This window comes from Myotis nattereri (genome assembly GCF_964212035.1).
Source record: "Myotis nattereri genome assembly, chromosome: 16".
In the NCBI taxonomy this organism is placed as follows: domain Eukaryota; kingdom Metazoa; phylum Chordata; class Mammalia; order Chiroptera; family Vespertilionidae; genus Myotis; species Myotis nattereri.
In genome coordinates this window covers 49,288,017-49,310,928 of record NC_138091.1, presented here as the reverse complement: position 1 = coordinate 49,310,928, position 22,912 = coordinate 49,288,017, and the positions used below count along the sequence as shown (strand labels likewise).

Sequence of the window (22,912 nt, the reverse complement as noted above, 5' to 3'; positions counted from 1 at the left end):
ATTTTTAACTGTACAGTTCAGTGGTATTAAATACATTCAAATTGTTGTGTAACCATAACCACCATCCATCCTCATAACTCTCTCCTCCTAACTCTTGTAAAACGGAAACTCTGTACCTATTAAACAATAACTCCCCATTCCCTCCTCCTCCCCACCCTGCCAACCACAATTCCACTTTCTGCCTTCATGATTTTATAAGCACCTCACAGAAGTGGAAAAACGGCCCAATTCTGAATCAGAGGCTTTTTTAAAAATATGTAATTTTATTGATTTCAGAGAGGAAGGGAGAGAGATGGAAACATCAGTGATGAGAACCATTGATTAGCTGCCTTCTGCATGCCCCACACTGGGGATTGAGCCCGCAACCCCGGCATGTGCCCCAACCGGGAATCAAACAGTGACCTCCTGGTTCATAAGTCAGGTCAACGTGCAACCACTGAGCCACACTGGGCAGACATCAGAGAGGTTTAATCGCACCCAGAGGAGGAATCCAGCGGAGCCCCTGGGCTGCACCACCCCATCCCAAGGAGGAAAGGCCAGCTCTAGGGACAGCCTGCCTGCGGTGGACAAAGCTCTGAAACTGGCATAGCCTCCTGGGCAGGCTACACCCCGGACTGCGCCAAACAGCCGATCCCCGCCTTGGCCAGCCATCCCCACCTGGTGCTCGTTTGCAGGCCCCAAGGCCCCTCCCGGACCTTGAGCTCACAGGAGCTACTGGGACTGAACCAGGGATTTGCATGGGCCTGAGAGTGGAGGGAAGGCTGTCCTGAGGGGCTGCTGAAGGGGAGTCTGTGTGCAGAAGAGGGGCTGGCTACGGTCCAGCCCTCCCTCGCCCCGGGGTGATGGTGCATAATTGTTCTGTATAATTGTTCCCGTGTTAATTGCTGGGGCCGTCATGTCTGCAGAGGCTTTAATGAGTGACGGCTGGTCTGACTCTTTGGAGGAAGACAATATTCCCCACCCACGAGACAATACCGTACTGTCTGGGCCCTGCCCTTGGAGGCCGGCTCACCGTGAGGCTGGGTGAGGAGAAGCCCCCCCACCCAGGCCTGTGGTACCCCTCCCACCATCCCAACTCAGAGGCAGGAGTCTGGGGTCAGTGGGAGGGACCCTCTTGTTCTGTCCTCTGAGTGGTGGGGTGGGTGGTGGGGGTGGGGGGAGGTCAGAGGCCATTTGAGTCCTGGCGCTGCCCCTTACTAGCTGTGCCGCCTTGCCCCAATCACTTTCCCTCTCTGAGCTTCCATTTCATTCCTTCTGAAACAGGACGAGGGATCATCTTCTGTGAGCTGAGGGTTAGGGGAGGTGTTGGGTTAGGGGAGGCGTTGGATGCAAAAGCTTGATGTTAACTGTGAAGTGTGCCGTGGAAATAAGGGTTGACTGTGATGACAGCAGCAATGAAACGGCCTGCATTGCCCACCAGGCACTGGCTATGGAAGGATGTGGAAGAGCGATGCTGCTCACAGGGCACGATCCGATGCCCGGGGACACAACTCCCTCCTGGCGAGGCTAGTCCCAGGCGACGGACACTCCCCCCCACTGTGTGGCCCCTCAGAAAATGGGGTGCTAGGAGGGGACAGGAGGGGCCTCCTGGATCTCAGGGCTTCCCCAAAAGTGGGAACTGAAAGTGCGCCTTTGCCACAAGGACACTGAGACGTAAAGGTTTCACACGCAGTCACTGATAGAGGCAGGATTTGAACCTTGGCCCAGGGGGCCCCCCAGCCCTGTCCACTGCACTGAGGTGCAGCCCTGGCAGGACCCGCTTCCCCCACCCCCTCCACCCTGACTCTCCAGTTCAGGCTTGCTTACTTCCCCAGCCCCTGTTCCTTCTCAGTCCGGGAGCCAGGGCCACGCCTCCCAGTGGCGCTGCCCACAGCGATCAGGTATCCACGGAAAGCCAGGCCCGAGCTGGTGGCAGAGAAGAGGGGTCCCTCTCTGGCCTCAGCATCCTGCTCTGGGAGGCGGTGCCTCTGCCTTCAGGGTCTCAGGCTGCCTGCCAGGCCTGCCTATCATCTCCCTCCCGGCAGCTCAGGCACACAGAGCCCCCTGGGCACGGTCCCCCCTCACCTGTGCGGCTTCGCGGGGCGCACGGAGGCAGTGGCGTGGCGTTCATCTGGCCCTGCTGTGCAGTGACATGCCTCCCCCGAAGCTAGGGGCTTCCTGAAACTCGCCCCAGTCTTATCTGCCGAGGTTTGCCCCAACGTGTCCCAGGAGTAAGCAAGGCTTCAGTGACATGTGCGCTTGGCAGGTGGCGGAGTATCAATCAGCCCCTTGTCAGCCCTGTGCCTGCTGGCTTTTGAGAGGGCGCCAGTGCCGTGGGCTGGGGCTCGGGAGGGTGGAGGGGAGACCATTTGCACCATCCAGGTACTGACAGATGCTGTCCTTGCTGATCACCTCAATTGGAACTCGACTCAAGACCCCACCCCCTGTCCTCAGCCGTCCCCAGGGGTCCTGCATCCCTGCATCCCTCCCTGAGCCTCTGCCCACCGACCCCCAGGGCCATGGCTCTCCCGCAGCCCTGCAGGCACTCACATGGGGTCTGGGAGCTGGACAGCACAGAACAGGGATGGGAACTGAGAGCAGGTGGCTGGCCACCTAGGGGCCAGGGTCCTGGGCTGGGGGCAGCTGAGAAGCCCAGCTGAGGCCAGGGCTGGCCTGAGCTGCTCTGTGTGTGATTCGACTTACTCCGCGTCCTCAACCTGGAGTGTGGAAATGAACCTGAACTCCAAGTGTTAAAACCATGGCCTGGGGCAACAACACCACTCGTTCTGAATCATCTCTTTTGTTGCATTAAAAAAAAAAAAGAAAAGAAAAACTCCACACCAGCCACATGGAGGTGTGCAGGCAGCTGTGTTTGTCAGGAATGCAGAAGGAGCTGGCTTGCCTTTGGGGGAGGAGACGTAAACCCACAACACCCTCCGAGGGGTGTATATAAGGAGCCCCAGGTCCGGGGGGTGACAGGCACAGCACGCTGGTCCCGGGGCAGCCTGTACCTCCTGCCGGCATCTCCTGCGCTTGCTGATCTCACGGGCAGCCGCCTGGCCATGAGCACCACGTTTCTGCAGACTTCTTCCTCCACCTTTGGAGGTGGCTCTCCCCGGGGGGGTGCCCTCCGGGGCGGGGGAAGTGGCTTTGGTGGGGGGAGTCTTTATGGGGGCGGTGGAAGCCGAAGTATCTCGGCTTCTTCTGCCAGGTTTGTCTCCTCGGGGTCTGGAGGGGGCTACGGGGGCGGCATGAGTTCTGGCTTCGGTGGAGGGGCTGGTGGTGGCTTTGGAGGTGGCTATGGTGGGGGTTTGGGCGGTGGCTTTGGTGACTTCGGGGGTGGCGATGGCGGCCTCCTCTCCGGCAACGAGAAGATCACCATGCAGAACCTCAACGACCGCCTGGCCTCCTACCTGGAGAAGGTGCGCGCCCTGGAGGAGGCCAACGCCGACCTGGAGGTCAAGATCCGAGACTGGTACCAGAAGCAGAGCCCGGCCAGCCCGGCGCGCGACTACAGCCACTACTTCAAGGCCATCGAGGAGCTGCGGGACAAGGTGAGTCCTAGGGGTCAGAGGGAGGGGGCGGGTGGCGGGTGCCCTGCCCGCACCTCTAGTATCCGTGCGCCTGCTGCCTCGATGGAATCCTCTCCTGCCGGGCAATGACTGCCAGTGGGTAACCTTGGCAAACTTGGAGCCCAGGGAATGCTTCCCAGGCCTGGACGCCGGCACCCATCTGCTCCCCTTGGCAGTGCTGGGCCGGTCCTGGGATCTGGTCAGGACCGCTGGGGGCCAAGGTGGACGCAGAGACAGAAGGCAACGGCTCTCCCTGAACCACGCACCCTGGAGAGCAGGTGTCCTCCGCTTCTTCTGCGAGAACGATGGATGTGCCTGCAGGAGCCTGAGGGCAGGGCTTCCTGCCACACCCTCTGAGGATGTCTTTGGTGCCAAAAGCACTGTTGGGGTTTAGAAGACCTGGCATTCTCTACGGGCTCTGCTGCCCACTCACTCACCCTGTTGCTCTCCTGGGCCGGTTTTCTCAGCTGTGAGATGCCCTCCTCAGCTGCCCTCCTCAGCTGCCCACCAGGCCCCTCCTACTGGCTTTGGGGATGGGAGGTCCTGTAGATCCCTGGCTGGGTCAGGCTGTGCAGGGGCCAGCGACTCCGAGCTGTCCAAGGGGAGGCGGGTGGACGATCCCTGAGAGAGCCGTTGTCAGAGCCCCACCCCCCCACCCCACCCACTCTATTCCCACAGGGGGTGCCAGGCAATCCTTGTTCCTTGGTCTTCCATGCCCCTGAGACAGGGGCAGATCAAGTAGTGGGCACCCGAGATAAGGGTGGACTCGGCCCCAGGGGCCCCACAGGCTTCTGTTGGTGGGTGGCAGAGGAGAGATCGTCCCCTGAGGTGGCGGGGAGGATGACCTGGGGAACAGGGTGGGGAGAGCAGCAGGGAAGAGAGGGATCCTCTTGGCACCAACTGTCTGTCTCCTACAGATCCTGGCGGCCACCATCGACAACTCCCGGGTCATCCTGGAGATTGACAACGCCAGGCTGGCTGCCGATGACTTCAGACTCAAGTGTGTTCCTGCCCCGCCCCTCCCCTTCCCCCCTTTCCTTGCCCGCCCCTCCCCCCTTCCCAACTTAAGCAGCCCAGACCCCTCGCTCTTCCTTAGCTTGGACTCCCTCTCTTTTCCCAGGTACGAAAACGAGCTGGCCCTGCGCCAGAGCGTGGAGGCCGACATCAATGGCCTGCGCCGGGTGCTGGATGAGCTGACGCTGGCCAAGGCCGACCTGGAGATGCAGATCGAGAGCCTGAACGAGGAGCTGGCCTACCTGAGGAAGAACCACGAGGAGGTGGGGTGGTGAGACCAGAGTGGGGCCGCTGGTGCCTCCTCATAGTTGTCTGAAGGGCTTGGTGGTTCAGAAATGCACCCCATAAACTCCAAAAGAGGGGTCCCCACAGAGAGGAAGGGGTACTGTTCTCTGGTGACCCAGACCCCTTTCCTCCCTCATCCATAGCCAGAGCAGGTGGCCCGTGGGAACTGCTGTCCGGATCTGCTTCATGAGCTCATGCAAGGGCCCTGCTGTTTTGAGATCCTCCCTTGGGAGCACTAGAGAGGAAGAGAGACCCTGAGAGGGGAGGGGCCCATGCGATCAGACCTCTTCCTGCGCCGTGGGAAGCAGGTGGGGTGGGTACGGGAGAGCCACGGTCACGCAGTGAGTTAGGGACCGAGAAGAATTGGCATAGGGGGCCCCAGACTCTCTGCTCTCCTGCCCTCTGTCACCACCCTGCAGGAGATGAAGGAGTTCGGCAACCAGGTGGCCGGCCAGGTCAACGTGGAGATGGACGCGGCCCCGGGCGTGGACCTGACCCGCGTGCTGGCCGAGATGAGGGAGCAGTACGAGGCCATGGCTGAGAAGAACCGCCGAGACGCCGAGGCCTGGTTCTTCAGCAAGGTGCGCCCGACCTCCCGGCCTCCCGGCCTGCCCAGCCCCCCAAGTCTCCCAGGAAGTCCATGGGGCTCACTTCTCTGTGTGTGACCTACAGACCGAGGAGCTGAACAAGGAGGTGGCCTCCAACACAGAGATGATCCAGACCAGCAAGACAGAGATCACAGACCTGAGACGCACCATGCAGGGGCTGGAGATCGAGCTGCAGTCCCAGCTCAGCATGGTATGGCTCCCGCCCCCCCACAACCCTAGTCCACCCTCCATGGCGGATAAAGCCTTGGTCTTCCCAACCCCCACACAGGGGCTCCCTGCGTTCATCCAACACCCCTCCCCGTGCCCCTGGTGCTTCCTTCTGGCCTGACGTGGCGCCTATTGGTCTGCTGCCCCCCCAGAAAGCCGGGCTGGAGAGCTCGCTGGCGGAGACGGAGTGCCGCTATGCCACCCAGCTGCAGCAGATCCAGGGGCTCGTCAGCAGCCTGGAGACCCAGCTGGGTGAGCTCCGCAGCGAGATGGAGGCTCAGAACCAGGAGTACAAGCTCCTGCTGGACATCAAGACGCGGCTGGAGCAGGAGATCACCACCTACCGGAACCTGCTGGAGGGCCAGGATGCCAGGCAGGCCGGGTGCAGAGGGAGGGAGGAGGAAGGAGCCAGTTGTGGCGGGGGTGGGGGTGGTGGATCGCCATCCAGGGGGTTGATAGTGCTGCAGTGAGCGAGGACGGGGCGAGAGGCAGGGCTCTGGGTTTTGCACGCTGGTCTTCGGCTGTTACCTTGTGCAGGTCACGTCACTTCTCTGGACCTGTGTGTCTTCTGCACATGGTAGCCATGGGGCTAAGGCTGGTTCCGTTCCATGCATGAAGCAGATGGGGTGCTATTGTAGACCAGCATCTGCCTGCACGTGGGTGGCATGGCGGGACCAGCTCTCAGCCTCTAGAGAAGTCAGGTGTGGGGGTGGTGGGTGTAGGGGGCTGGGGAGGACTGCCGAGCCTTGGCTTACATCTGCTTCCCCCTCTTTCAGGATGGCCGGTGTTGGCACCAGAGAAGGTAAGAAGGCTTCGCTCTTCCTGAGTGGGGAGGGGTGTGGCTGAACCCTCCATTCCTCTTGAATGAGGAAGGAGAAAGAGGCCGAGTATGCCAGTCGGGTGGGGACACGCCCAGGGGGACCCTCTAGCAGCCCCGGGGAACTGGGGTTGAAGATTTATCAAGAACCTCCCAGGCTGAGCAGGCTCTGTCTAGGGCAGCGGTTCTCAACCTGTGGGTCGCAACCCCTTTGGTGGTCGAACGACCCTTTCACAGGGGTCGCCATCCTGCATATCAGATATTTACATGACGATTCATCACAGTAGCAACATTACAGTTATGAAGTAGCAACGAAAATAATTTTATGGTTGGGTCACCACATGAGGAACTGTATTTAAAGGGCCAGAAGGTTGAGAACCACGGGTCTAGGGCCTCGTCCCCCCCCCCCCCCCCCCCACCGCCATGCACTTAGGCTGCGATGCCCAGGAGGACTCCCTGTTCACGTGCAGTTAAAACCCCCGACACCCGTGCTCACTGCCGGGCACCTGCCGCGGCCACCGCCCTTCTCTGCGATGAGTAATTCCACCCCAGCCCTCCTGGCAGCTCTTGAAGGAGGAGCCAGTGGCCACTCTCAGGGGTGCTGCCCAGTTCTCCCGGAACTCAGCCAAGGTCCCGCCCCCTGGGAGTGGAGGAGGGCGGGGAGGGCCCCCACTCTAAAGCTTGCTCCTTCTTTCTAGCCTCCCTGGGAGGGGGCGGCGGCGGAGGCAGCAGCAAACTCCACATCAACGTCGAGGAGTCAGTGGACGGGAAGGTGGTTTCTTCCCGCAAGAGAGAGATCTGAGTGCCCAGGGCAGGAGAGATGTCCCGCACACGCCCAGCCTCCAGGCTGACGGAGGGCTGCCCAGAGGGGCGGGACGAGCAAACTCGCTTCTGCCTTCAGCGGTGCCAGCAAGAGGGTCCTGGTCTGCTAGCCGGGAGGTCCGCTTGCTCTCCCCTCCCTCCACCCCCCAACTGCCAGCTCTCCCTCCTCATTGTGTAACAAGGCCATCCCTACGGTGTGGTGTTTGTCCAGGCAATAAAAATCGCTTTTCCTTTTTCAAATATCTCTTGGTAGTGTGTCCAGTTTTTCTTGTCGGGGCCTCTGAGGAAGCCCAGGACCCACACGCTGACATCTCCCCCCACTTTGGCCTCTTCCCTGCAGGGTGTAATTCATTCTTTGGGGTGCCCAGGGCCCTGGGACAAACCCACGCTGCCCGGGTGACTTGCTGTTCTGATGGGCTCCATTCGGTGATCATGGGAGCTGGAGACGGGGGTGGGTGGGTGAGGAGGCGCTTCCTCAAAGCGGTTTTGCGAACTTAGCACAGAACTTGGCAGAGCAACGAATGATTCTTTTTTATAGACATCATTTTTTATTTTTGTAGCTTACAAAAGGAATAAATATGCTTTATGTAAAACCATCGACTAACGACTTACCGCGTGACTGGCTGCATGGAGTGTACCGGGTCCCTGCTGTGTGGTCGGCGCTGTGCTGGGCACACCCACCCATGGGGTCTCCTGTAATACAATGGGGGGGGGGGCGGTCAGGATTGGCTACTCTCATCTTAGTGATGAGGAAGCTGGGGAGAGGCAGGACTGGCCAGTGGCCTCATGGTGGAATTTAAAGTAAGCAGCAGGGTTGGGGCTGAGCCCCACGTTTGTATGACTCCAAGACCATGGCTTCCTCTGGGCCTCAGGCCGCAGCCCTTCCCAGTTCACTGCCAGGACCCTCCTCCCCCACAGGTGCTGTTTGAACCTCCCTCCTTCCCAGCCAGGCACACCTGACCTCCGGGTGGCAGAGCCCTTCCCATCTCTGCCCCCTGAAGTCGCCAACTCCTCTGCACAAAACCCTTCAAGTGCCCAGAGAGAAAAACACCAGCTCCAGGAGGGCCTCCCTGATTTCCCCAAGCTTGCGTCCAAAGCAACACCAACCCCCATCGGCCTCCTCTGTCCAAACCCCGCTCTTGCTCCCCTGACCCCAGCGTCTCCACGCTCCGGCCCATTAGAGCCTCAGTAACCACGCACACCTGATTTATTGCCTCTGGTCTGGGGCTGGTTCCTCTGGGATTCTTAGCCCTGGAGAGAGGGCAGGGAATGAGGAAGTAGAGACCTCTGGGTGCTGTGGCTGGGCTGGGCCCGTGGGAAGAGGGAGAACTGGTTTCTTAGCCCTCTGGGAAGAGCAGGTTGGGGGAGGGGGTGCCTCTGTGAGAATCAAATCATTTTGGGGGAGAGCCAAGCCCTCTGAGAGGGGGCCCCTGGGTCTCGCTGCATAAAACTCCTTGCCCGCAGCTCCGGTTGGAGAAAAGCTGGCTCCCGAGCTTTCTGGGGGAGATTTAATCTAGAATGAGTCTCCTGAGTACACACTTTCCCTGGGGCTGGAGGAAGCAAACACAATTGATGAAGTGCCTGCGCTGTGCCAGGCATTCAACGAATGGCCTCTCACTCACTCTCCCAACAGCTTTGCAAAAGCGGGGTCCGCCTTCAGCGTCAGTTTTCAGGAGTGGAACCCGTGGCCCAGGGACGTTAGTAACGTAAGCAAAGTCACGGGCTGGGAGATAGGGAAACCGAGTCTGGGAATTGTCTCTGTTCCAGACCCCGGCTTTCCCCTGGCGTCACAAGGGCGACAGACGAAGGACACACCTTTCTTACCAGGAAGTACCCAGCGGACAGCCACTTCTTAAGCTCTCTGGGCAGCCTGGTGCAGCCTCCTACAGCCGCTATGGCCTGAAAGATGGTCTTCCCATTTAAGCTCGGTCTCTCGTGCTGTGGTTAAGCTTATGCTGAAGCCCAAGGCACCAGGGGCCAGGTCCCCGGCCTCCTGGGAATGGCCAGGAGCCTTCCTGAAACTCTCAGACCCAGCGGCCTAGCTGCCCCTGCCTCACCGCCTCCGGCCTCTGTGGAGAAGTCTTAGGCCCGAAGCAGTCGGCACAGGTGTTCTCAGCCTTTACTCTGTGAGAGCAATGACCTCTGCAAGCTGCAGACAGGCAGGTGGGGCCTTCTCTGGGGGCTGGGCCCTGAGCTGTGGGAGGGGGAGGGAGGCTGTCTCTCTCTCTCCCTGCAGCACCGGGCCCTGCTGGGCCTCAGACTTGCCAAGCCCTGGCCCCTGCCTGACCCTGGAGTGAGCTGCCCACGCCCAGGGGTAGCTCTGCCAGGCCGAGCCCTTAAATAGTCTCAGCAGAGATGGCCTGCCTCCTGCCTGCCCCTGGGCTGAGGTTGGGCTTGGCCTCCAGCCAATCTGAGCCTCAGGCACTGGGACTCCCTTTTCCCCCATGAGAGAGGGCGGCTTTGGGACGAGGGATTAGGGCCCTGGGCATGTCTTTTGCTGGGGCTGGGCTTCCTAGCGCAAGCGCGTGATGTGCCCACCACCCTCCCCCTGAGGACTTCGGCTGGTCCTTGTCCCTCTCCCGGCCTCAGTGGCCCGTCTTTAACTTGAGGAGCCTGGCTGCACACGATGGTTTGGAAGGTTTCTGTGAGCTGGGACTCAGAGGGGAACCGGACTGTGGGGCCTGAGACAGCGGGGCCATGTCTACTCTGGGCACTGCTGTGTCCTCAGGGCGTGAAAGAGATCCTGACCTAACGCATGCACTCGCTTCCCCTTTGCTTTCCTGCCTCAGACATGGCTCGCGGTGTCTGATAGCAGGGTGGCCGTGTGCCCACCTGGTGCTCACCTGGCCCTCCGTGGGCAGCTGGCGGTACAGGGGAATGAGAAGCTGGCAGCAGTTGCCAGGCCGGTGTGGCTCAGCAGTAGAGTATCGACCCAGGAACCAGGAGGCCATCAGTTCCATTCCCGGCAGGGCACATGCCCAAGTTGCGGGCTCAATCCCCAGTGGGGGTGTGTAGGAAGCAGCCAATCGATGATGTTTCTCTCTCATCCATGTTTCTCTTTCTCTAAAAATCAATTAAAATATTAAAATAAAATAAAATAAGCTATATAATAAAAAAGAAGAAAAGAAGCTGGCAACTTTCCCATGAGATTCAGAGCTGGGGTGACCCCACTGGAGACCACGCCTGCTTTCCATCCTTCTCACCCCAGACCAGCAGACAGCGTTGTGAGTGTCCTCGCAAGCCCCGAGCTTTGGCGCTCACACCAGAGACAGTTGTTAGACGGCTGACCCACCGGGCATCAGCTGCACCGGCTGGCTGTGCCACTGTGGGAAGCAGGACCGCCTGCCAGCTGGGCCTGGGGGATGGGATGGGGTCCTGAGCACGGAGAGGTCAACAGAGGATTCCCCTGTTTGGACAGGCTGGCACTAACACTGGCCCGAAAGGGGCTTACCAGGCAGTGGCTAAGGGCACAGACGCTGCAACCAGAGGTTTAAGTCTTGGCTCTGACACAATTGAGTTTGGGCCATTGAGTTTGGGCAATGCATTTAACCTCCATGGGCCTCAGGTTCCTCATCTGAAAAAAGGGTATGATAAAAATAGTCAAGTTGCCTTTTTTGGGGTCTGTGTTACATTTATTTATTTATTTATTTATTTATTTATTTATTTATTTTAATTTAAATTATTTATTACTTAAAGTATTACATAAGTCTCCTCCCCCCCCCCCCATTGACCTCTCCTTGGCCGCCCCCACACCCCATAGTCAAGTTGTTTTGAAGTCATGCATGTAGAGTGGTTAACACAGCATTCAAGAAATGTTAACTAGTGTTGTTTTATTATCTTTAAACACATACAGAATGTAACACTGGGAGATCATTCATTAGCAAGTCTCTATGATGACATCGGGTGGGGGTGAGCGAGCCAGGGTCCAAGTTTACATCTTGACTTCATGGTGACCTTGGCCAAGTGGCTTGGTCTCCCTGGACCTCAGTGGCCTCATCGATAAAACAGGGCCAATAAGCACCCTCTCTGGTTGTTGGACGGACTCAGCGGGTTAAGGGCAGCCTCCTGGGCAGGGGGTGCTCATGTACCAGCTTTCTCTCTCCTTCCCGGGAAGCGTCCTGGGGAGGGGACTGACTGTGGTGTGAACGCAAAGCAGAAAGCTTCAGACCAGCGAGCAATGCCTCGGCCCGCACTCGGTCCTGTGCTATTAGCACCGGACCTCCGCCCAGCTTCCCTGTGGGTCAGAGGCCAGCATTCCTGTGTCAAGGCCCCGAAAGTCCCTTCTGGGGAGGGGAGGGGCGGGGAGGGCTGTGCCCTGGCCCGGGAGGGGGGCATGTGTGTGCTGCTGGGCTTTGCGGGATCTGAGGTATTGTTCCTCTGAGAGGCGTTGGCCAGAACCTGCTCAGCAGCCCCGGGGAGATCATCACTCCGTGCCTGGCAGGTTCCATTAATCACCTTTTTGTCAGTTCTGATCCTCTCCTGAGAGAGCCAGAGCTCCTGGTTTGGGCTGAATCAAACCCTTTCAGAGGGAGAGCTGAGCCATCAGTTTGGGGCAGAAGGGCCGGGCCAGGTCAGGGGTCGGCGCATCTCGGGGTTCACAGGGCTTTGAGCACCTGCAGCACTCCCTGGCTCTCTCCCTGGTGCTGACACCCGCTGGGTAAAGCACAGGCCGCTTCCCTACCTGCAGCAAACAAAGGCGAGAAAGCCCTGACTCAGAGGCCTCTTTCCTGGTCTTGCTGAATCAGCCCGGATCACCTCACACCGGGGCCACCCTACCCCGGCCCTGGCCTGGTCCCATGCAGACCATCTGGCTGGTGCGGCCAGAAGGCTACTCCCGAGAGGTCGTTCACAGCCACCCTGGCCCCTTGGTGAGTGGGGCTGGGAGCCCGAGTCCCGGGCCCTCCATTCTCAAACCTGGAACCTTCTCCTGTCCCGGGCTCTGGGTGGTCACCTCAAGGCCCTTTCCTTCCAGCCTGGGTGGTGAGGGCCCCTCTGGCAGCTGAGTTTCAGCCACTTGTCAGAGAGACCTTGGCCCCAGGTCCTGGGCCACATCCTCCCATGTGGCCTCTTGGTCAGGCCCTCACTGTCTGAGGCAGGTGTCACGTGACTGGGGGGCTGGACACGGCCCTGCTCAGGTACTGCAAGGCCTTCTGTCTGGGCTTGGCGGTGCAGCCAGGGCAGCTGGTATAATGGAGTCATGAAACACACAGGCCAGGCTGATCCAGGGCTTCTGAACGCTGGATCAGCTGAGCAATGATTCTCTCTGATGATTGATGTTTCTCTCTCTCTCTCTCTCTCTCCCTCCCTTCCTCTCTGAAATCAATAAAAATACATTAAAATGCATTAAGCTGGACACATGATTTGTACATTTTATTTTATGATAATTATACCTAAGAAATGAGCCTTAGATCTCACAGAACCAGACGTGGGTCTCAGTCCTGACTCTGCCCTCCAGGCTCCGTTCCCTCTTGTGTGAAATGGAGACAATAGCAGGACCCACCTCACCCGCTGCTGCAAGGCTTGCACTTCCAGGCCACCAGTATAAAGTTCTTAGCCCGGTGCCTGCATGTGCCGAGGGATCTGAGAGTATGACCTATGGTAACGTACAGGGTCGCTTCCTCTTCCCGTGCCTCAGTTTCCCCAGCTGTGCTGGATGGTCCCTAAGGCTCCGTGCCACCGTAACTTTATCTGAGGGTCTCGGAGTCATCTTCTTCTCAGCCGGAACACTTCCAAGGTAGTTGACCCTACAGGACCAAGCAAAGGTTGCCCTCAGCGTCGCTGGGGGCGCGAGGGCAGGTGAAATGCTAAGAAGGAGGCAGCGCTTTCTGGTCAGAGGTTTTAGAAATAGAAAGAAGGGAGGCCGAGGGCTGCGGTGACCTCGCAAAGCACCTGGTCACTCGGCAGCCACCTCTCCCTTCACAGAGGCACCTGAGCAGCCTCTGCAGCTGGGTCCCCATTCCAATACGGGGTGGGGCCCCGGCCGCTGGGAGTGAGTGCCTGCAGCGGAGAGGTGAAACAGAATTCAGCTGTCAAAGGGCAGTCCTAAGCAGAACACCGTTCCCTCTGAATCATCCCTTTTGTCAAGGGTTTAAAAAAAAAAAGCCAGCACCCCCCTCCCCCCCGAGGCACAACCCACCCTGGAAAGTGGAGGCACCTGAGCTTGTGGGAAACAGAGACGCCCAGCTGGCACCAATCAGAGGGTGGGGATGGGAGGAGAGGCGATGGGGCCATTGTCCAACCTCTGCGGAGGGTGTATAAAAGGCCTCCACTGGGGGAAGAGCCACATCCTCCGCCCAGGCCAAGTCAAGCTCCTGCCCGCACCTGCTCTCCATCTTCTCTCATCATGAGCCTTCGCCTGCAGAACTCCTCCGCCAGCTATGGAGGCGCGTGCCAGCTGGGGGGAGGCCGCGGCATGTCCAGCGGCTGTTCCAGCCGATTTGTCTCTGGGGGATCCGCTGGGGGCTATGGCGGCGGCATGAGCTGTGGCTTCGGTGGAGGGGCTGGTAGTGGTTTCGGCGGTGGCTTCGGTGGTGGCTTTGGCGGTGGCTTTGGCGGTGGCTTTGGAGGTGGCTGTGGTGGGGGTTTTGGCGGTGGCTTTGGTGACTTTGGTGGTGGCGATGGCGGCCTCCTCTCCGGCAATGAGAAGATCACCATGCAGAACCTCAATGACCGCCTGGCCTCCTACCTGGACAAGGTGCGTGCCCTGGAAGAGGCCAACGCCGACCTGGAGGTCAAGATCCGAGACTGGCACCTGAAGCAGAGCCCGGCCAGCCCAGAGCGTGACTACAGCCACTACTACAAGACCATTGAGGAGCTGCGGGACAAGGTGAGCCCTTGAGTGTTGAGGAGGGTCCCTATGTGCAGGGCAGAGCTGAGAAGGCCAGGACACGCAGTACCCCGGGGGGACCAGAAGATGCAGGGTGGATGGAATTCTCACCCTTCCTGCCAGGGAACATTCTAGTCTTTTACTACCAAGTGTCTCCACTCCTGATGGGCTTTCTCATGCCATAACGCCCCAAATGCGCTTTCTCCCATTCTCCATTTTATTGTTGTTCTTACTCGTGTCAACGTTTTTATTGCTTTCCAAACAGTTATGTTATTAGTGACTCACCCTCTAGAGTCCTAACCCCCGGAGTTATTTGGACACCATGACAGTTTTAAAAGCCACGAGGGATGACTAAAGTCAATAGAGAAACGGATACAAGTTCACTCGCTGGGCTGGAAATACTAGTTCACTTTGTCGGGCCCCCTCTCAAGTGTTATTCTCAACCGGCTGCGGCCGGGTGGGGGAGATGGAGGCAGAGGCTTAGGCAGTGCTAAATCGAGCTTCCCTCCAAGCCTATCCATCATGGGTGATGCCAGCTTGTCAGAACAGACACCCACCTGCCCCTGCCCGGGCTGAGTCCCAGCTCTGTGGAGTGGATTTTCAGTGCTTCAGGATAGAAAAGTGTAGCCAAGGAGTCCAAATAGATGCATATATTTGTTTGGTTTTCCCTCTGCTCAGCCGGCAGACCAGCTCTGGCGCAGTGAGGAATTGTGTGCAGCCAGGTGGACTGCCTCCTGGCCTAAGGGAGTGGCTCTCAGGACAGTGGCCTAGAGAAGCTGCTAGTCTGAGGCCTTGGAGACCTGACTGTCCAAAGATGTACTCTTCTCAAAAGAGATCCGGCCGGCCCCTCATTTTACAGAGAAGCAACCCAGGTCCAGCTCCCATGCCCTCTCAGCCCTCCTCCCCCAGCTCCTGGGACCTCCCGTGGTTACCTTCTGTGTTTTGCAGATCCTGGCGGCCACCATCGACAACAACCGGGTCATCCTGGAGATCGACAACTCCCGGCTGGCTGCCGACGACTTCAGGCTCAAGTGAGTTTGTTGTTCCCATTCACCGTTCCCCACACTCTCTTGTTTTAGACAAACGCTCATGACATTGGAGCTTCCCAGGAGAAGTAGCAGAGTCCAGGGGGAGTGTCGAATGCCACCAATGTGTTATTTTTTTCAATTAAAAAAAAAATCCTTCAGGTATGAGAACGAGCTGACCCTGCGCCAGAGCGTGGAGGCCGACATCAACGGCCTGCGCCGGGTGCTGGACGAGCTGACCCTGGCCAAGACCGACCTGGAGATGCAGATCGAGAGCCTGAACGAGGAGCTGGTCTACATGAAGAAGAACCACGAGGAGGTGAGAGGGGGCAGGGGCCTGCCATGGTGCACCACCTCCCGTGAGGAAGGGGAGCCCAATACCGTGGCCAGACTCTGCGCTCCACTGTGGGACCTGGAAGGGCTTTCCAGAACATTCCAGTAGCATCCAGAACTAAGGAGAGGAAAGAGGAGGAGCCTCATAACCTCTCCCCTTCCCATCCCCACAGGAGATGAAGGAGTTCAGCAACCAGGTGGTAGGCCAGGTCAACGTGGAGATGGATGCCACCCCGGGCATTGACCTGACCCGCGTGCTGGCGGAGATGAGGGAGCAGTACGAGGCCATGGCTGAGAAGAACCGCCGAGACGCCGAGGAATGGTTCCACAGCAAGGTGCCCGGCCCTCTTCCCCTGAGGGGCCAGGGGGTGCCAAGCCTGCCATCCCGGCTTCTCCATCACCATCCCCCCGTTTGCGTTTCAGAGCGCGGAGCTGAACAAGGAGGTGTCTTCTAACACAGAGATGATTCAGACCAGCAAGACGGAGATCACGGAGCTCAGGAGGACGCTCCAGAGCCTGGAGATCGAGCTGCAGTCCCAGCTCAGCATGGTACACCTGCGGCCCCCTGCCCAGCGGCCCCCGCCTCCGGGCCTCCCCGGGGTCGGGCTCCCCTCACCCCCTCTCTCCTGCCTCACCAGAAAGCCGGGCTGGAGAGCACGGTGGCCGAGACGGAGTGCCGCTACGCCACGCAGCTGGTGCAGATGCAGGACCTGATCAGCAGCATGGAGGCCCAGCTGAGCGAGGTGCGCGCTGACACCGAGCGGCAGAACCTGGAGTACAGGCAGCTCATGGACATCAAGACGCGGCTGGAGCAGGAGATCGCCACCTACCGCAGCCTGCTCGAGGGCCAGGATGCCAAGTAGGTCCCCGCCAGCCTCGCTCTTGGGAAAGTGCCGGCGGGCTCTGGGCTGTGAGAGCAGGCAGCGTCTCAGGGATCAGGCCCTCATGTCCCAGGCAGGAGGGGGCCTGACGGAGCTTAAACAGCCTGGACGAAGACCCAGGACCAGAGCTGCCCTGTCCTCTGGAATCGGGCTGCAGCGTCCATGCCTCTGACACTCTCATTCAGGCCTCTGCATGGGGCCAGCAGGACTAGAGACCGTGGAGGGAACACCCCCCATTGGAAAAACATGAGCTTGGATTCAGGTCAGCCCAGCAAAGCTCTTACAATGGCGATGTAACTGCCTTCGGACCATCTGCAGAGCCCAGGCCATCCTGTGGGCTCAGGGCGGGGTGGGGGTGGGACTGAGTGAACCAGAGGGAGGACAAAACTTCTGGCAAATGCCCTGCATTTGGGGGCCAACGGTACCTTCTCCTGAGGCCTCAGACAGACAGACAGACAGACCAGGCAGGCATCTGCTGCTGCTGCCGCTGGGCTGAGGGCACAGTTAGGTGAAAAGGCCCCACTCAGCGCTCCAAACGATGGTCTGAGTCGTTGTGAGGAGGGTAGGTGCTGACCCAGTGGCCTTTCTGCTCACGGCTGCCTCTCCTCTCTTCCAGGATGACTGGCTTCCCCTCCTCCGGAGGTAAGGACATGCTGGGGGAGGTTCCTGCTCCCCGCTCTGGAAGGCCGCGGGGGGCAGCGCTGGACTTCCCCATGGGAAGGGGTGGGGCGGTGGGGAGCGTGGGCATTTGCTCACCTGTTTTCCTTTCATCACAGATGGCTCTGTCCCCCAGAGCCACCGGCTGTCTGGGAGAAAGCTGGCCCTGGGGACAACCATAGAGTCCCCGTTAACTAACCCCTCACTGACCAATGCGGGGGCTGGGGGCCCTCCTGGGGCCCTGCCCTGGCCCGAGGTGAGTTTCTCCAGCCTGAGCATCTCTCGCCTCCTTGTTTCCCAGGAACCACCGGCTCCGGCACTGCTCGCCGCCCTTCTGAGGTTACCACCCGTCGGCCTTAAATCTGCCCGGCATCCCCTCCCTCTGTCTTCAGCATCCAGAGGCGGAGAGAGCTGAAGGGGCCTGCAGGAGAGAGGGAGGGACCTCGGGAAGCTCGGTCACCCCGCTCCCAGGCCCCCCTCTCCCTGAGTGGGCGCTCCTTGCTCTTCCCTCTGGGTCGGCTTCCTTTTCCTCTTGATCTGGCTGCTCTGATTTCTCCGCTTCTCTGCTAAAAAAAAAAAAAAAAAGAATTCAATAAAGTTTCTTCCCTTTTTGCAAACGTATTTTTGATTCTGGCCTGGTTTTTGTCGGTGGCACCTGATTTGAGGCTATGGGTGAACAGGTCACCCGGACAAGCTCAGCCCAGGGAGCTACCAGTAGGCATGCCAACAGCACCCAGTGCATCAGGACACACAGGGGCGCAGGGCGGGGGTGGGGGGTGGTCACGGACAATGGCACTCTGCGAACACGGACACGGGGCAAACTGGAGACATGTGGGGGCACGCAAGTCAGCTCAACACCCTATAGGGTGTCCAGTATAAGGCAGCAGCGGGGTCCTGTTGAGTCAGTTAGTGGGGAGATGTGGATGAGAGGTGTGGAGGGTGCTGGGCAGGCTGGGAGCAGCCAGTGCAGGGCTGCTTTGGGGAGAAGGAGGCCCAGGACAATCACCCCAGCCCCAGCCTGCTGCCTCCCTGCCTGCTCCCTGCAGGCATGATGGGCATCCCGACCTGCAGTGCCCCCTCAGCCTGCCCCAAGGTCCTGCCGTTCCCAGCCTCTCAGTGAAGCAGCCACAGGCCTCCACGAGTGACCCGTGTGCTCTGCCTTTCTTCCCTGCTTCCCCTCTGCACCCTGCCCCCACCCCTCACCGCCTCTCGGGATGTCCCAGCTCGGACTTGCAGCCTCCTCTTGCTCAGCCCGCTCCTCACACAGGGACTGGTCTCCTGGACCCCAGCGCGGGCGCACTTCTCTTTGTCCTCTTGTCGGTGATTGTTTGTGAGTGAGAACACTCATGTTGTATGTTCATGCAAGAGATTCCAGACTAGAGGGGACAATAACACAGGGGAAAGGGATAATGTGCCCAGCACTCACTCTGTACAGAGAGCCTTTCATTCTTTATTTCATCTCTACAACAGTCCATGAGTTGGCACCGTTGTGCCCATTGTACAGATGTGAAGGCTGAGGCTCAGACTGGTTAAGTGGCCTGCCCAGCATAAGAGCCGGGGTCCATGTCCCAGTGTGCTTTCCAAGACCGTGACTGGTCCTTTGTCAGCGCCAAGCGTTCAGCTCTGGGAAGCTAGGGGGAGAAACCAGGCTCCCACCTAAGCCCAGTGCTTAGGGCACAAAGACATCAACCACAGAGCATTCTCGTGGCCTCATTCCCCGTGTCTCGGAGCGCCTCCGCAGGGCAGGTGTTGCACACAGGTGGCTGGTTGCTGTGCTGCCTGTGAGTCCTGGCTGCTCTGTCTCTCTCCTTCTCAGCAAAAGCCGCCTCCCTCTCCTCAAGGCTCCTCCCAGATGCATGAGGCCAGTGCACCCTGTACTGCATTCCCCATGGGGTTGCGTGTCCTGCCTGGGTCCTGCAGGGGGCAGGCTCACTCCAGAAAGCAGGTCAGTGCCTCTGAGGCCATCTGCCGGGACACAGAGTGAGGGACAGGGCTCTAGACCTGGTCCTCCCCTGGCCTGGTCCCAACATGGCCTCATGTTAGACAGCTGAGCACGGGGACGAGCAGGGCATGGCTGAGGACAGAGCAGCAGCCCTGGGACGCCGCTGGGTGCCTGTTATTTCTCTGTCTTGGGTGACAGCCTTGAGGGTCCACAGAAGACCTAGGGTGTGAGATAAGGGTGTGCAGGTCTTCCTGGCAAGGGGAATCTCAGCCTTCACATCTGTACAATGGGCACAATGGTGACAACTCATGGATTGTTGTAAAGATGAAATGAAATGAAAAATGAAAGGAGTCCTGTGCAGTGCTGGGCACATTATCCCTTTCCCCTCTGTCACTGTCCCCTCTAGTTTGGAATCCCTGGCATGAACATACAACATGATGTCCGCACTCACACACACCCGAGGGGAGTCTGGGGAAGAGAGGAAAGGGACCTCCCAGGAGGGCTATGGCCCATGGCACTGCACCTGCCTCCCTGCTGGGGCCTCTGCCCTCCCTGCCTGGGTCCGTGCATCCCCGGGGCTCCTGGGGACTTGATTCCTGGTGGGCGATGTTCCTGAGCTTTCGGCGCCTGGAGTGGGCAGGCTGTGCACATTACTTCCCTTGGAGCAGCTCCTCGGGGAGCTACAGAGTTTGGGGAGGAATCAGGTGTGTGGGTGATGGCTGGGTGGGTGCTGCTCTTGGGGGTGGAGGTTTGGGGAGTTGGCCGAGAGCTGGCATTCACTCTTCTGGACCATTTTTATAGACAGCCGTAATAACCCCATGGCTTCTTTCATCCCAGGATCTCAGACCAGGTTGAAAGTAGACTCCACAGTATAAACGGTGGTTAATTACAACCCAGAGCCCACAGTCCAGCTGGCAGACACCCCGTGAGATCCACTGCACACCAGGCCCTGTAAACACAGCTGGTGGAGCCCCACCAAATGGGGGAACCTGCGTTGTGGTTCAGTTAAGTGGTACCTGCGTCAAGGGGACGCGGAGACTGCGGTCCCAGCTTCTTTCCCCAGTGGGCCTGGCTGTGGGTCTTCCACAGACCACAGGTTCTCTAAGCACAGCAGGGAGAGCAGTGGCAGCACGGGGACTGTCCATAAAAGCTGGGTGGGGGGAGTAGGGACAGAGAGGACCTGAGCAGGAGGCCCTGACTTCCAGCTGGGAGCTGTCAGCCAACAGAGCTGCACAGGAAGAGCTGGCCTGCGTGCGAGAAGGCAGAGCCTGGCGTGAGAAAACCAGGAGGTATGGCTTAAGACTGGGGTCAGGGCGGCTCTCTAGGACTCCCCCATGGCAAGAGCAGTTTGGAGCAGAACCCTGAAATCCCAGGCAATTGCCAAAACCATATTCTGGGGAGGGGGTTACCTTTGTATTTTGGGGGAGAGGAGAGTTCCAGGGAAATTCTGGCCTGGCAAAGGGGCAGTTTGGAGGCCTAATCAGGGTAAGGCCCAGGCCCAGCGGGGACTCAGGACCATGCACAGAGCAACACGTGGGCAGCTGGGTGCCCGGGAGCCCCGCAGACCCTTGGGCCATGGGAGAAACCCCTGCTCAGGGCCCTGGCCAACTCATCAGCAGGCTCTGGGCTCTGTAGAGGGAGTGGAGAAAGACCTCCTAGGTCACCTAGCAGGTGTCCGCACTGTCCTGAGCTTGGTGAGGCCTGGCGACAGCAGGGGTGGGCAGAGATTTGGGGCACAGGCTCGGGGAGTGAGAAACGGAGCAGAGATGGACTTGCCAGGTCTTGCCGAGGAAGGTCTGAGTCACCCTGCTCCAGGCAGCTGCCATGGGGTGGACTGTCACTGAGGTGGCCAGGACGACAGTGAGGACAACGCCGCACGTCCGAGTCGTGCTCGCTGGGCCTGTGAGGGTAAAAACGCAGCCACTCCGAATAGGGTACAGAGAACAGGAAGATGATTTTCCAAAGGAAGTCAGATACACCGGTCCCCAAGACCACAGCCAGTCACGGGACAGGCCACAGGGGGTGGAGGGAAGAAATAGCTGTGTCGTGTTTGGCCCAGGTGCTCAGCCGGCGATGCTTTCTTACCGAGGACCGCCAGATAAAGTGCAGGCGCCCAGTGACATCGGAATGACAGGTGGACACTTTTCAGTATAAGTATGTCCCAAACATCGCCTGCATGCTCATTGGCGAAATCCGGCGACCCTATCCTTGGCCGGTCTGTGAACATCCCCGAGTCTTCCGCCGTCGAAACTGAGTAAGCGAGACCTTCCTCCAGTTCCCTGGACAAATTAAATGGGCGGCTTAAAATGTCTTCATTGAAGATTTTCTCCTCCCATAACGCTCCCTTCACCTTTGTGTGCCTGCCACGGCATGCCTGCACTAGACCTGACAGCTGGCAGTAGCTTTGGCCCAAGCTTTCGATGTGGTTATTTGGCACAGAATAGAGAGTAACCCTGCTTTCCTGGGAGGGGCCGGAATCACAGGTGCTTTGTCACTTGGACACATTCTTGGTTAAAAGGAAGAAGCAGTGTGTGTGTGTGTGTGTGTGTGTGTGTGTGGAAATGAGATTGGTGTGGGTCTCCCCATTTCTGGGTGACTGCTGGGTAGCGTCTAAAGAGGTTAAGACATGGGCCCTGACCGGAGAGCTTGGTTGGTTGGCACATCCTCCCGATATGCCTAGGTCACGGGTTCTGTCCCGAATCAGGGCACATACAATCAACCAATGGATGCATGAATGAGTAGAACAACCAGTCAACATCTCTCTCTCTCTCTCTCTCTCTCTCTCTCTCTCCCTCTTTCATTAAGAAAAATTAAAAATAAAGGGGTTAAGACACGGGGCCAGCATTCCTTAGATGCCTGTTACGGTGGGAAATTCTGCAGGATCTGTGTGTGTGGACGTCAAAGGTGGAGCAGGCAGCAGGTGACAACCAGGAGGATGAAGCCTAAGGCAGCAGGACATTGAGAGGCAGCCATGGGCTTCCTGAACGATCTTGGTCCCCTTGGTGCCCAGTGGCAGGGGACGTGGCTGCTCCATGGCCCACGGTCTGCTTCCTCCGATGGCTGTGGGGCACTCTGGTGTGGTGGTGGCTGGCACGCTCTGACCACAGCCCAGAGCAGCAGGGAAAGGGGACCCTGCTCAGAGAACCCATTTCCTCCGGGGCACACCGTGCCGGGCTGTGCCCGCTGCCATCTGCACTGAAGGGACTTCTCAGGGCTGGGCAGAAGGAGACTCAGGCTTGACTTCTTGGCTCTTTGCTCACGGAGAGCCCCGGCTTCCGGATGTAAACTCACTTATGAATGGAGACTTCTTTTTACCAAAGAAGGAGCCACGAGCTCCGTGGCTGACTTTGAAGTTGGTGGCCTTCCCCGATGGGCTTGGGAAAAGCCAGGCTGTTTTCTGTTCCTGTGGCAGCATCTCCTCTCTCCCCTGCCCCTGAAGCTGGGGCCATGTGGGCAGAGAACACGCCTGTCAGCTTTGTAGCCCTAAAACCAGCACTGCACCTGCAAGGCGGGGGTGGGGTGGAGATGGGGGTGGGAGGGGTGGCTTTTGGGAGCTTCTAGAGTAAAGGTCAGAGGCCAGACAGAGAGTCCTGGCTGATGGGGTCCCTTTAGCCCTGGACACAGCCCCAGCCACCACCTCTTTGAGCAGCTGTGTTTCCTGGCACAGCTGGGTCAGGCCTCCGAGTCAGTGTCCCATGAAACCAGGGGGAGCGGTTTGTGTACTGGAAACAGTATTTGGGGCTCAGACGGCAGGGGCTCTAAGAACAGTTTTGATCTCTTAAATCTGTGAAATGAATTCCTGTTTATCAAGCACATGTCAATAAATTCCCACAATCCTGTGGTTTTGTGATCTCCATTCACCTCTTGGGAAAGTGGAGGCTCAGCTGGGTTGAGTAGCTTGGCCTGAGGTCTTGCTGAGTCCAGGACCGGATTTGGATATAAAA

General features: G+C 58.7%; 2 protein-coding genes across 2 annotated transcripts; both read left to right on the top strand.

The window, feature by feature from the left end:
• The first annotated feature begins 2,966 nt into the window (after positions 1-2,966).
• KRT15 (keratin 15) lies at positions 2,967-7,546 on the top strand. Its single transcript, XM_081109831.1, has 8 exons — positions 2,967-3,533; positions 4,469-4,551; positions 4,672-4,828; positions 5,270-5,431; positions 5,523-5,648; positions 5,818-6,038; positions 6,442-6,467; positions 7,181-7,546. The coding sequence occupies exons 1-8, from the start codon at positions 3,042-3,044 to the stop codon at positions 7,282-7,284; spliced, it is 1,371 nt and encodes a 456-aa protein (XP_080965957.1). The 5' UTR covers positions 2,967-3,041; the 3' UTR covers positions 7,285-7,546.
• Positions 7,547-13,491: 5,945 nt separating this feature from the next.
• On the top strand, positions 13,492-17,386 carry KRT13 (keratin 13; the record flags this gene model as incomplete). The annotated part of the gene is made up of 8 exons (XM_081109856.1): positions 13,492-14,130; positions 15,079-15,161; positions 15,318-15,474; positions 15,662-15,823; positions 15,912-16,037; positions 16,127-16,347; positions 16,986-17,011; positions 17,328-17,386. Exons 1-8 carry the CDS (start codon positions 13,648-13,650, stop codon positions 17,384-17,386), a joined length of 1,317 nt encoding a protein of 438 aa, XP_080965982.1. The 5' UTR covers positions 13,492-13,647.
• Positions 17,387-22,912: the final 5,526 nt, after the last annotated feature.